This window comes from Phalacrocorax carbo, chromosome 6, assembly GCF_963921805.1.
Source record: "Phalacrocorax carbo chromosome 6, bPhaCar2.1, whole genome shotgun sequence".
In the NCBI taxonomy this organism is placed as follows: Eukaryota; Metazoa; Chordata; class Aves; order Suliformes; family Phalacrocoracidae; genus Phalacrocorax; species Phalacrocorax carbo.
In genome coordinates this window covers 29,329,278-29,343,058 of record NC_087518.1, presented here as the reverse complement: position 1 = coordinate 29,343,058, position 13,781 = coordinate 29,329,278, and the positions used below count along the sequence as shown (strand labels likewise).

At 40.2% G+C, this 13,781-nt stretch overlaps 1 protein-coding gene across 2 annotated transcripts in view; it reads left to right on the top strand.

Moving 5' to 3' along the window:
- Window positions 1-13,781, top strand: part of PLA2G4A (phospholipase A2 group IVA) — a 109,509-nt gene that overhangs the window by 72,948 nt on the left and 22,780 nt on the right. For both annotated transcript variants that reach the window (XM_064454358.1, XM_064454357.1), the window contains exons 9-11: window positions 5,889-6,025; window positions 10,025-10,247; window positions 11,893-12,007. In XM_064454358.1, the coding sequence (XP_064310428.1) occupies window positions 5,889-6,025; window positions 10,025-10,247; window positions 11,893-12,007 (475 nt within the window). The remainder of the gene's footprint in view (window positions 1-5,888; window positions 6,026-10,024; window positions 10,248-11,892; window positions 12,008-13,781) is intronic.

The window sequence follows — 13,781 nt, the reverse complement described above, 5'->3', positions numbered from 1 at the left end:
TTACTGATGATGTATAAAGGACTTCAGGTTCAGAGTGCCTCAAAGGGTGGAGATCGTCAGCCCCAGCCTGTGTACATGGAGAAGCGTGCACGCCTTGGTATCCTGTCTTTTCTTCATTCTTTCTCAATTGTGATGTGGCTTTTTGTTTCTTTTCCCTTTGTACTCTGCAGCTATAGAGAGCAGGTTTCCTCCCTGCCTCTGCCCTATTTATGCTAGAGGGCAACTTGTAAGATGGGTGTATGTAATTTCAGATTTTACCATTTCTTGCCCTTAAGTGTGTTGGAAACTGAATTGCAGCTAAAAAGCTGCTTTAACAAACCTACCTGCTTGGAAATGTGGTCTACCTTCCTATGCAAAGCAGGAAAGCACTCTTAAGCTTCATCACCTGACTTACACATGCAAGTCAACTTGTATTCAGTTGGTTGAAATAAATGAATGTAAATATGCAGTGGATGCTTATCTTCAGTTATTTTTCATCGTTTAAAAGCTTTATTTACTGTGGGAAGCTTACTTAAGCTGCTGCCCTCTGCTCTAGAGCTCTTTAGTTGAGTTTCATTCCTGGAAATAAAGTAGCGATTGCACCTCTTCATGCTTCGCTTTGGTATCAAGTGGAAATGAAGAAATATTATATATACACCTAATTCTCGGTATACCCACCCTCCCGCAGTATAGGAATGTATGATTCCCAGGATGCCTGTGGATTAAGTCTACAGGAAGCACTTGCTGTCAGGGTGCTAGTGACTCTTCTCAACATTCTTTATTGATCCTCCTTACAGATTTCTCTGCATCCTGAAGAAAACTCAGATTTTCCCTTGTGCTCATGCCACTGCACTGATGAATAGATTTGTTGAGTAGTGGTGCTTTGGAAGTGTTCTCACATACTTTTTCCAGGCATACACCTGCAAACCACTGTCTTCATCCTGTTGGGATTTGTCTGTGTAAGTTAATTAGGTAGTGTTTGTAAAGAGCTTTCAAAGCCTAACATACATTATTAAGTTTGTGATTAGTAATGTGGCTCTTCTATTCAAAGCAACTGCTCCGTTATTGGGGTGTTGGCTTAACAAAACAGGCATGTCCTAAATCTTTACCTTTGTTGTGTCATTTATTTATAGATAGCTATCACTGGAGGTGCATGATGAATGCTGATGCCAGTAAATACCTGTGGTTTCTATTACTAAAGCTTAACACTTACAAAGATAATAAAATAATCTTACTGCAGCAAGAATAAGTAGTTCTTGTGGAATGGAAGCCTCCAGAAATGTCTCAACATACCTGGTCATTGTGCATGGTCATTTCCATGTGACTGTGCGTTTTCAGTTCACAGAGGAGTTTCATGTCTTGGAGTGTAGAATGTGCAAAAATAAACTGAACTCAGTAGTCATATGGTTCCTCTTCTTATAACTAGTCCCATCTATTGGCACCTTAAATTGCGTTTCAGTGAAATTTTTGATTACCAGTTTGATCAGATAGGGGCTTTCTGCACAACTGTGTAATTCTTTTTATGTTTAATAACAACCAAGATGTTGTTACCTTACCACCACTGAACAGTGGAAAATTCTTCTAGGTTTTGGAAACTGGGAGCCAGGGACCTTGCTGAAACACTTGATGATGGTAGCATGTTAAGTTTTAGAATCATGTAATCACAGACTGTCTCAAGTTGGAAGGGACCTATAAGGATCATCAACTCGAACTTCCCGCTCCTTGCAGGACCACCTAAGACTAAACCATATGACTAACAGCATCGTCCAGACACTCCTTGAACTCTGACAGGCTTGGTGCTATGACCACTTCGCTGGGGAGCCTCATCTGGTGACTGACCACCCTCTCCATGAAGAACTTCCTCCTATTGTCCGATCTGAACTTCCTCTGTTGCAGCTCCATTCCATTTCCTTGTGTCCTATCACTGGTCACCAGAGAGAGGAGATCAGCACCTCACCCTCCACTGCCCTGCTTGAGGAAGTTGTAGACTGCGATGAGGTCACCCCTCAGCCTTCTCTTCTCCAAGCTGAACAGGCCAAGTGACCTCAGCCGCTCCTTGTAAATCTCGCCCACAAGACCTTTCACCGTCTTGGTTGCCTTCCTCTGGACTCACTCTAATAGTTTGATGTCCTTCTTATATTGAGGCACCCAAAACCACACACAGGACTTGAGCTGAGGCCTCACTGGTGCAGTGTAGAGTGGGACAATCACTTCCCTCATCTGGCTAGTGATGCTGTGCTTGATGCACCCCAGGACACGGTTGGCCCTTTTGGCTGCCAGGGCACACTGTTGACTCATATCCAACTTGCCATTAACCCAAATCCACAGATCTCTTTCTGCAGAGCTGCTCTCTAGCCTCTTATCCCAGAGTTTTTATGTACAACCAATATTACCTCATCCCAGCTGGAGAATTCAGCACTTGCTCGTGTTAAATGTCATATGGTTGGGGATTGCCCAGCTCTAGTCTATCCAGATCTCTCTGTAAGGCCTTTCTACCCTCGAGGGAGTCCACAGCTCCTCCTCGTTTAGTATCATTGGCAAACTTACTTAGTGTACATTCAATTCCTGCATCCAGACTATTTATAAAATATTTAAGAGCATTGGCCCTAAAATTGAGCCCTGGGAAACCCCACTGGTGACTGGCTGCCAGCCTGATGTAACTCCATTTACTGAAACCCTTCGAGCCTGACCTATCAGCCAATTGCTCACCCAACATATCGTGGGATTGTCTAGCTGTGTGCTGGATGTTTTGTCCAGGGGGATGGTGTGAGAGACAGGATCCAAAACTTTGCTAAAATCCAAAACCCCCCACATCTGCTGGCTTCCCTTGGTCAACTAGATGGGTGACCTTGTCATAAAATTGTAATTAAGTTGGTCAAGCAGGAATTTCCCCTTGTGAACCTGTATTCTTGCTGTGTGGTAATATCAGGTGTTTTTATTATAAAATGTGTTTTAAAACTCCTAACCAAAATATTATTTGTCTCTCTTCTGTTTCTGATTAGTTACATGTACTGCTTCTGGCTCTGTCACAAAGATATCATTTGGATTAAAGCTGGTGTTTGGATTGCTTTAAAGATTTCTGTGGCTTTGTAACTAAACAGTTTATTTAAAAACTAAATTTAATATCTTCTCTATTTTGGATTACAGATAAGAAGGGCATTCTTATGTCTTATCCCTAAAGAAATTCTGAGTATATTTTTATTTAGAAATCTTGCTGCAAGTGGCGACTTCTTCAAATAGATTCTAATTCTTCAGAAAGTAGGCAATTAGAGTTCTAAGTAACAGGGCCTTGTGGGGGCAATAACTTGCTAATGCCGAGACCGGACATGGTTTATTCACTCAATTTGTGGACTTGTTGGTTGTATTTTAAGGTCTGAAGCAGTGCCACAAATCTGTGTGAGTGAACTGAACTTGGAATTCCATACATTATTTCCGTAGACAGGAAGCTAAGGAGGGTCATAATGATAGTATTTGACCTGAAGAATCAGAAAAAACAGACATTATCTTTCTGTGCCTGTAAGGAACCTAAAATGGAGGATTCTGTGCAGTGATAATATTGTACCCTATTAGGAAGTAGTATTGAATAAAAATTACACTATAATGGAGCTGTAGAAGTACTGTTTGGAAGGAACTTCTGGAGGTTAGCTAGTCCCAGTTGTCTCTGAAGGGAGTGCTATTGCCAACACTCAATTTACTGCCAACAGAGAAAATTGGGGGGATTGTGCCTAGTAAGACCCAGAACAACCCAGAGTTTAGTGAATTCCAGAGTCCTAACTCTGGTGCTCACTTCCCAACCTTGGTCTGATCCTGAACTAAATAACTTTGTGAGGAGTACAACCCAAGCAGCTCCCAGTGGCCACATTTGCCCCTGGTTCTTTACTATTTGTGAGCAGCAGGTGAGGTACAGCATTAGTCAGTCCTCCAGCATGTGCATTAGGAAATTGTCACCAAGGCAGTCTACAAACTTCCTGGATGGCTTATGCAGTGCTGACCTTTCAGCAGGGGGGTAAAATCCCCTGTGAGGATCGCAGCCAGATCAGGAGACTTCTGTTTTTCAGAGAAAGCCTTACCCACTTCATCTCATTGGTGAGCAGTCTGAGTCTGACTGCCACAACATTCTTAGCATTACCTTCTGTCTGATCATGACTCAGAAGCTCCCCAGAGGTGTGTCTCTGGTTGCATCCTGATGTTCTCTGCAATCAGGAGCTGCTTGGTTGTAGAGCACAGTCCCCTTATACCCTTTCTCCCCACCTGTATTCCCAGCTGCCACGCATGCTGTTCCACCAAGTCTATGGCATTCTAATTGTGTCATAGACCTGTGGCTCCACTTGAACTTCCAATTTTTCTTGTTTGATGTCTCCACATCAATATAGAGACATTTGAGGTAAGCCTCTGAAAACACTCTTACTTCTGAGCAGGAACTTGCAGGTCTCACTGCTAGCTTTCTCCTATGCACCCTTCCTACATTTGCAACATTTGCACCATTTAATCACTTAGGTCCCTGTCATTGAAGTTAGTCTAAAGTTGTCCTCATTAAATTAGCAAGTCTGTTCGTGAAGGTGTTCCTCACTCTGTTGGTCAGGTGGATTCTTCATTTTTCCATACATGATCTTCATCAGGAACCAAGTCTTCGTGGTCGAGAAGCCAAGAATCTCTCTAGTGACACCACCTGAGCCCATTAGAATCTGCTTGAACCTTTCCTCTTCCAGACTGGAAAGATCAAGTCCACAGGCCACAGCCTTGGGTGCCTGTGCCTTCATTCTTGCTCAAACAGGGGGCAAAGTGCCTCTCTTCTGCTCAGGGTCTCCTCAGCTTGTATCACTGTTGCTCACGTGGATGAGCAGTGAGGAGTAGCAGCTGGAAGGCCAGGTGAGACTCAGCCATTTCTCCATGCCATCATGGATCTGGAGCCTGGGCAAGCATCAAACCTCCCTAAACAATCAGTCTGGCAGGCAGGCTGCCTGTATCCCATAGAAGAGGGAGTCATCAGCTACTGTCACTTGTCACTTTCTTATCTGGTAACCTGTGATGTCTGGTCCAAAATTGTCCCTGGCAGCATTTGTTCCTTCTCTGTCACCAGAGCTCTGAACCGAGGTGAAAAGCTGCAGGTGGAAGGGGAGACTTGCTGCGAGCAGCAAGCTTGCAGCTCCCCCTTTCCTGGGAATTCGGGCTTTCTTCCTGCCCTTCTGTTGCCTCAGTCATACCTTCCTTCTTGCCTGCATGAGAGCTAGGCACATCTAGCTTCCCTTTATATCCTTGCATGCCAGGTGCTTTGTTACATGCCATCTGTTTGTACCTACTGGTTGCTAATGGTCCCTAGGTACAAGATAAATAGGAAACTGGAAGGAAGTCTGCTCTGCCTCTCTGTGATTTCCACCTTGGCAAACAGGACCTCTCATGCTGCTGGCTGGTTCCTGGCTTCCCCTGCTCATGATGCGCAGCGCTCTCCTCCCATGTTGCAGTCCAAAAGTACTTCTGCCATCCAGCTCTTTGTGAAGCAGAAGGGACTGAGTAAATGACATACAGATATTGTACATCACTCCTGGGCCCAGAGAACCTAAGAGAGACAGGCAGCTTCATGGATGGGATTAGGATACTTTTCATCTATGTACAGTGTTTAAAAGTCATATCTCAAAGTGCTTTACTAAAGTATTTTGCCATTCTCTGACACATGTACCACTATACCTTCTTTTTGGCTTATTAGAACTTTTGTGCACAGATTTGTAAAAGCACAGGTTTCTCCTCTGCTATGAGGATCTCTGGATGGTGATCAGAGATTGCACAAGGCTGGTATGTTTGGCCAGTGATTGATGAATAACGTTTATTTACTACTTTTAAGTCTTTATCAGAATTGATGTGGTGATATCAGAATTGATGTGGTGATGTGGCTATTCTTCTCATCTATGCAGGTACCAGTGATCGCGATATTGGGTTCAGGAGGTGGATTTCGTGCCATGGTAGGGTTTGCTGGAGTCATGAAAGCACTTTATGAATCAGGAATTTTAGACTGTGCAACTTACATTGCTGGTCTCTCAGGATCCACGTGGTAAGGGTTTTTTCTTTTTTCTTCTGTTTTTCTTCAGGAAGTTCAAGAACAAATTTTCATGAGAGTTGACTTATTTCTAAGGTTATAATTCACAGCAAATTTTACACATACACTATTGCTATGGAAAAGACATATGGAGACAGCTGTCAGTGGGGCACGACTGCTGATGGAGGTGTTTCAGAATGCCTCGAAGGGTGAGCACAGCTCAGTCTCCAGGTGATCTTTCTGGGAGCTTTGATAGCAGGAAGGGATGAAAAGAAGTGCTATGCATTTGCACCCATGTTTCTGTATCAACAGCTAATACTCTGCGTAGTAGGACTGTGTAACTGATTGTTTCATCTTGGTAACCAAAAGTAGGAATTCAAGCTGTTGGTTAAATCCAAAATATTTTTTGTGTTGCTTGATTTTCCTGATGAAATGAAAAAAAAAATTCCTTGCGATTTGAAGATGATGACTCAATCAACCCAAAATGGATTATATCCTTTTGGGACACTTTTCAGAGATTCTCAAAATCATTGAAAGATCTTTTGCTCCGTTTTAGACTCAGTAGTCCCCTCCTTAGTGGATTTACAGGGGATATCTAGGACCTGTTCACTGATTCTTTCTTAGCATAAGGAGATTAGAGCAGATATACTTAAGCTTGTAGGAAAGAATACTGACTGACTGCCATCCGGCACGGCATCATGCTAGGGATTGCCTTGTACCACTCCTATTGTCACTGTTTAATTCAGAAGTTACATCGTTTTTAAAATAGTGTGTTAGTCAGATGGGAGAGAAGATCTTCCAAAATGTCTCAATTAGAATGCCCATATCAGGTGGTTATGATGTTCTCCTGTCTGACTCAATGAATTCTTCAGCCCATTAACAGGAACAACATCACCAGGAGAAAATCAGAGTGACTTCACTGGGTGAAAGGCGCTCTCTGGGCATTATGAGCTCAAGGCTTTGGAGGCAGCAGAATGCTTTGAACCCCAGTAATATGTCTGCCTCAACCACTCTTCTGAATCAGAGGGTTTCTCTTCTCCCTGCCCAGTGCTGTGAACCTGCAGCCTTTTGTTTCTTTGCTTTTATAAAAATTGTCCCAAATCACACTTATTACAAATGTTGAAACTATTTGTTTTGACATTTCTTAAATGAAATGATGAAACATTTAAAGCTGCGTGATTTTCATCAGCCAAAGCCATCTGACATATTCAATCCAAATTTCGTAACTGCTTGGACTCCTTAACACTACATTTTTTTCATTAACTGAAAAATTGTAGACTTTTTTTTTTGTCTAACTTTAAAACTTGCTTTTAATATTAATGGATCAAGTTGCAGTAGAGGATGTTTTAACTTAAGAAAATGTTGACCTTTTCAATGGAGTATCCCAAATGTCACAAAATACCATTTTATCATATCCAGGGTTTTTTTTTATATACTAGTTTGAATACTGGAGCTGCATCTGAATCCAGTTTAGGGCCACCTAGTACAAGAAAGATGTTGACAAACTGGATTAATGCCATCAGAGTGCTAACTAGGCAATAAGTGGACTGGAGCACATAAGAAAGTGAGGCAGCTGGATTTATTTAGCCTTGAGGAGTAGGCAAAGGTAGTGGTGGCAGGAGATCTTGCTGCTACCTTCAGCTACCTAATGGGTAGCTGTAAAGAAAGCAGACTTTTTTTTGGAGATGCACAGAGAAAGGACAAGGGGTAGTGGCCAAAGTTAAAGCAAGATGAATTTGATTAGCTATTAGGAAAATTATTTTGCAGTGAGAGTGGTCAAGCACTGGAATGTATTGCCACATCCTTACTTGACTGGACTGGGTAAGGTGTCACCCTGTCTCTCTCTGACTCAGTGAATACTTATGTGAAAGTAGAACTTGCCTGAACAAAGCCCTGAGCAACCTGATCTGACTTTTAAGATGGCTCTGCATTGAGGAGGAGGTTGGAATAGAGACCTTGAGGTTCCTTCCAGTCTAAATTACGATATTATATAAATATCTCATTTCTTCAAGAGTAAGGGAAAAAGGCTTTTATTGGAATAAATAAATATAAGTGAGCAGGGAATCCCCCTGGGATGTGTTATATCCCCTGGTTTAACTCTAAGGAAGCACAGGAGTTTTGGCTCCACATGTTCTAAGGAAATACTCTAACCCCAAAGTTGTTAACTCTTTTGAAATAGATAATGATCTGTTCTATTCCTTGTGTGGCTTTTTTCAATTATTCTTCGCTTGTGTGAACCTTGCTTCCCCCCTCCCAGACTAGAGAGAAAGCTTTCAGAGTGCCAGAAGGTTTTGAAATGCCAAAAGTGCCTGTGAACTAGTAAGTTTCTTGTTCAGATTGAACTGTAAAATATTGGCATCCCTAGAACCTGGGTTTTCTATCACTAGTGGTTGGGGAGCAGATTTATCACTGTCTATTGAGAGACTTGGATGTACTTTTGCCAAATTGCAAAAAGTGGTAGATACAATTTGGCAGGATGAAGAGCAATTGAATAGTGCAACGCAGTTTGAAAAGTTTTCACTGTGTGTCTAGGGAATGATATGTAGTCCGTGTTCTGAAAAGATGTCAGTCAGCTGGCCATGAGGTCCTTTTTTGGGAAAACCCAGGTGTGAATACATAGTTGATCTAATGTAAGCCTATAAAATCTGTATTAAAATAGCAAGATTATCAGAACTGATTCACTCAGGAACATATGTTGGAAACAGTTATATTTAAACAAATTTGCTTTTGCTGTCTTGGTGATGTCATCTATTCAGACTTACCTTGCTTGATGAATAAATAGATTGACACTTTGGCACTGCCTTTCTTTTCTTTATTTCCATGCAGTCTGTTACTTGGGAATAATGCTCTTTTTTAAATTTTTTTTTTTCCGTGAAGGGTGGAGAATTCTTTTCCTGCAGGGAGAGGCAGGTTTTTGCTTGTTCACTCAGATGCATGCCTAACCTTGGAGCAATGCATTTACCTCCCTGATCATTTCTGTCATCTTGCTTCAACCTTGTGCCGAATTCTTCATCCTGCAATTTCCTTTCTCTTCTCATATGGAAGCCTGCTGCTGTGCTTGTTCCACCCACAAGCTGATGAGCATGCTAAGCTTTAGAGCCTGTGCAAGGACTAATGAATCAAGGTCTTACATCATGCATGTGACAGGGTTCATCATGCTGTCAGTTAAATTGCCAGGCAGTGATCTCAGGGCCAAGCTTACACAGAGTGTATCTCAGTACTACGCAGAATTATGCCTGCAGTATGTTATGTATACCCGAGACAGCTAATTGAATAAATAATAGTGAAATGAGCATCTGGTAGATTGGGACAACCTGTTTTGAGTCTTCACCCTTAGTGTTACTTAAGCCAACCAAGTGCAAACCACAGCTGTCTGCATGTGTGTCTCAACTTTGTTTTGAGTAAACATAACTTCAGTTTCCAGAGTTATTCAGTGGCAAAACCAAGATTTGCCTGATAGGCATCTTCTGAATCCTGAGGGTCAATTAAATCTCTGCACAAGTTGCAGTTATGTGCTTCATCTTATGAAAACGACTAGATCCTGGAAAGCATGCCATTACTAATATATGTTAGGAATTTTTGAACAGTAATAATGAACTGGAGAGTGACAGAAAGAGGTACATCTTAGAGTGAAAGAGCTGCATGTGTATACTTATAGGGCCTCCAGTCTGCCAATTTAGGTATGCTGTGACAACTTGATAAACTGTTTTTTCAGCTTACGATGATTCTGTCCATTGTCCCTTAAAGAGATAAATGAGGAACACTTAATCTTTTACACCGTACACATTATGGAAATATATGTTGAGTATTTGATTGTACGCTTACATTTAGAACAAATTGTTTAGCTTTCTATGCCTTGAGAAAAAGGAAATGACAATTTACTTTATAAATAATGAGTAAATTAATCTGATTTAATCAGTAATTGTATCAAAATATTTATGAGCTTATTGTATATTTCAGCCATCTGACATTGAACCAGGCTTTGATACTTACAGAGCCTATTTTCCATTGCAGGTACATGTCAACTTTGTATTCACACCCGGACTTTCCAGAAAAAGGACCAAAAGAGATTAACCAAGAATTGATGAACTCTGTGAGTCACAACCCACTTCTGCTGCTCACTCCTCAGAAAGTCAAACGCTACATTGAAGCACTGTGGAATAAGAAAAGCTCAGGCCAGCCTGTCACCTTCACAGATATCTTTGGAATGCTAATAGGTGAAACACTTATTCATGATGTGAGTTCATTTTTTTTATGATTATCAAAGTCATGAAACTACTGCATAATAACCACTGTTACTATTTTTTTTAAATTACCTTGGTAACATTTAACAAAGCATGTTTAGCAATAGGAATATTTAAAGTTATAGCTGAACAGATACTGGGTAAGAAACTTATAAAATGCTTTCCTTGCTCTGGGACAGGGACAGTACTCATTTCTTTAAGAGCTAGGAAAACGTCATGCAACAGATGCATGTGCAACAGAAATGAACTCAACTGCTGAGTACTTGCAGCAAGCTCTTAACATTGTGTATCATCCATTAAAATTACTGCTCAAGCAATTTCAGCAAAAGAATTACAAAATGTTGTAACCTCTTTAAGCACATTTTGCTATAAGAAAAAGCAGCATTTGCTTAACAAAATACTAATTTCAAGGTGAAAGATTCACAACTTTATTTATTATTACTTGCTTTTCTGAAAAAAGAGACAATAGGAAGGCTTCACTGAAGGCTACATAGAGGGCTACAGCAGCTGTCCTGCTCTACTCTGCGCTATTCAAGAAGCACTTGGACAATGCCCTCAGAGATGTGGTGAAAATTTTGGGTTGTCCTGTGCAGGGACAGGAGTTGGACTTCATGATCCTTGTGGGTCCCTTCTAACTCAGGGCATTCTATGATTGTGTGATTGGTACCTTTGTATGTTATTGTTGACAAATCCTAATTGACTGAATCAGGCACACAGACTTCAGATGAGTCGGGTGAGCAGAGTTTGGGTTTGATCTTACCGTAAGATTGAAATGTGTAAATAGATTCACAGACTTGTTTTATACACTTGCCCCTTTCATGAGTATACGTTGCCATTAGGTTTTAAATACAGGCAATACAGCTTTTAGTAACTGATATATAGGGTGAGTTTCTTATGATAAAGGGGTGTTAATGATCTGTGGGGTTGGTTAGACGTCCCCATTTTCTAAGGAGTTAAACAAAGGCACAGATGTTTGGCTTAAATCTGAACCTGACACAATCAGTGAAAAATGAAAATAAGGCTCTTGGTTATTCACAGATAGTACTATTAGTACATCTAATAATAGTGCATCTACATAATAAACATCTACATAATAGTACATCTTAGTACTATTATGTCATAATGACTTTCAGTCTTTCTTGACTGCAGACTCCAGAATATTTTCTGGGGGAGATGCAGATCCTTGGTTAGCAAATATAAGCCTCTTAATAGTCCATTTGCTTTTCTTCGTTATCTTTGTTGATCTTTCAGAACCAGCACAGATAGAAAAATATTACGCGATCATTAGTAGCAGTTTTGCCTAGGAGGTTTTTCCTTGTTTTTGTCTTTTACAGTAGCAGAGGGAAAGAATCTGCCTTGTCCAGCAATGCTGTTTTCTTTTTGGCCACGTTCTTTTGGATTCTATAACACATGCTTATTTCAGCTGCCTGCTGTGTCTTCTCCCACTCCTTCCTTAAGTATTAAAAGTACTCAAACAGATCACTTCCTTTTACAGTTCTTCTGTCCTGTTTTTCTCGGAAATAACTGAGTTTATCCATTTTCCTTCTCTTTGACGATTTCAGAGAAATGAGTAGTCTCCCAAATACCAGCAGGCCTCTATAGGATCTGTTTGGATATAATGCCTTTCTTTTCATGCAGAGAATGAACACCACTTTGAGCAACATGAAAGAGAAAATTGATAATGCACAGTGTGCTCTCCCACTCTTTACCTGTCTCCATGTCAAACCAGATGTCTCAGAGCTGATGTTTGCAGGTATGTTTTCAATCTGTGTATTGAGTCACTTGTGACAAGAAGAGAGAAGTGCGTGGCTGAAAAGCCTATTTTTTATTACTTCTGAGAAAATTGTATCCTGCAACTTGGTACATGTTGAAATTACTAGTCTTATGGCAAGGATTAGGAAAGAATTTGCAATGAGATGAAACATTCTTCGGGGCTTAACAAAATTTGCTTTGTTATGAACAGAGTACAGGGACATTTTAATTTTGAAAAGAGAGGAAGTTGTGATGTCGAAGGATATATCAAATAGGAACATCATAAGTACAATTCTGATAGGTTTTAAAAGGTGATGGGGAAATGGACACATTTGTGTTCAGCACCTTCTAGGAATCAGACAGTAGAGACTGATAACAAGAATTTACTCAGGGATAACTGATCACATACTTAGGTAGGTGGATACTTATTCAGTTGGTGCAGTATTTGCACCAAGGTTAAAGGGTTGTGGAGAGCAGGCATCAAATGGACATGTTCCTCACAGCATACGGTGGAACTGAGCCTTTTCTTGGCTTTTAAGATGTCCATGGAAAGACAGACTGTAGTTTAGGTCAACGGCCTTTTATTTTGCTATCATTCTTGGGTTTGGAGACTTATTCTTAGAGCATTTTGTAAATTTTTTTTTCTTTTTACCTGAAAATAAGTCTAACACAGTAACAGCCTCTTTAGGTTTCTGTGAAATGTTAAGTGGTGGCCAATTTTTATTCTCTATATGTTACAAAAGAATTATTTCCTACCAATTGAAAAGAATATTGCTTATCCATGAAGTAGCTAAGTACATTGCAGGAGCCAAGACAGAAAGAAAGCTTGTGTTTCTCCAACAGCCGCTTAACATCAGTATATCAAACAAGTAAAGGGAAATGTCTTCAGTCATACAAGATTATTTCTCTCTCTAAGGAGGATGACATTCAAATTGAACAAACATATTAGATATACTCCCTCTTTTTTACTTCTTGCACAATGTAGAGTACTGTGCAAGTACAGAAAGTGCAAAGAACAAAAGGGGCTTTTGCTTTTCTTTATTCCATAGGTTTTAATCCCATCTAAGTGTCCTCAATTGAGAGTGGTTCCAGTTGTGCTAGATGCTGTGTAGTTTATATATAAGACTGAGAAGGGAAACACCAAGTGGCTTGCCCAAGGTTTATAAGTCAGAGATTGTATCCACATTTCCTAAAAAGATAATTCGGAAAAGTTGCTGTCAAAACTTGTTTGTAATGGAAAATGAGGTTGTAAATTAGATTAAATTTTTAATGGGAGAAATTCTACTTTCCTCCTTAGGAAACTGAAAACTTTTTGTTTGAAAAGAAAAGTATTTTGGTTTTCTATGAGCTTCTGTTTTCTGAGACATTTTATTTGGGTTACTTTTTACCATTTTAAAAACAAAATTATCTTTAGTTAATAATGACCTTCTCTAAGCAAGACCAGAAGCACCTGAAGGCTCGTCTAATTCCTCTAGCCTTACCAACTGGTCTAAAACAGGTATTGCCTCTGCCAGTGGATTTTATTTTTGCTTTTTTGAGGCTATCATCTATAGCATTATATAGGTTGCTCGATCTTGATCATTTCTATTGTAAGCTTTTTTTCTCCTTATAGAACTCAACAGCTATTCTTTATATGAAATACATAGTAGGTTTTGAACAGAAATATTTACACTTTGTTATTTATTAGATGTAGGTGAGATCATTGGTGATGTTTCAAGTTGAAATGCATTAATTATATCAGATAACATTCCTTCCAGGAGCGATGGTGCAAGATT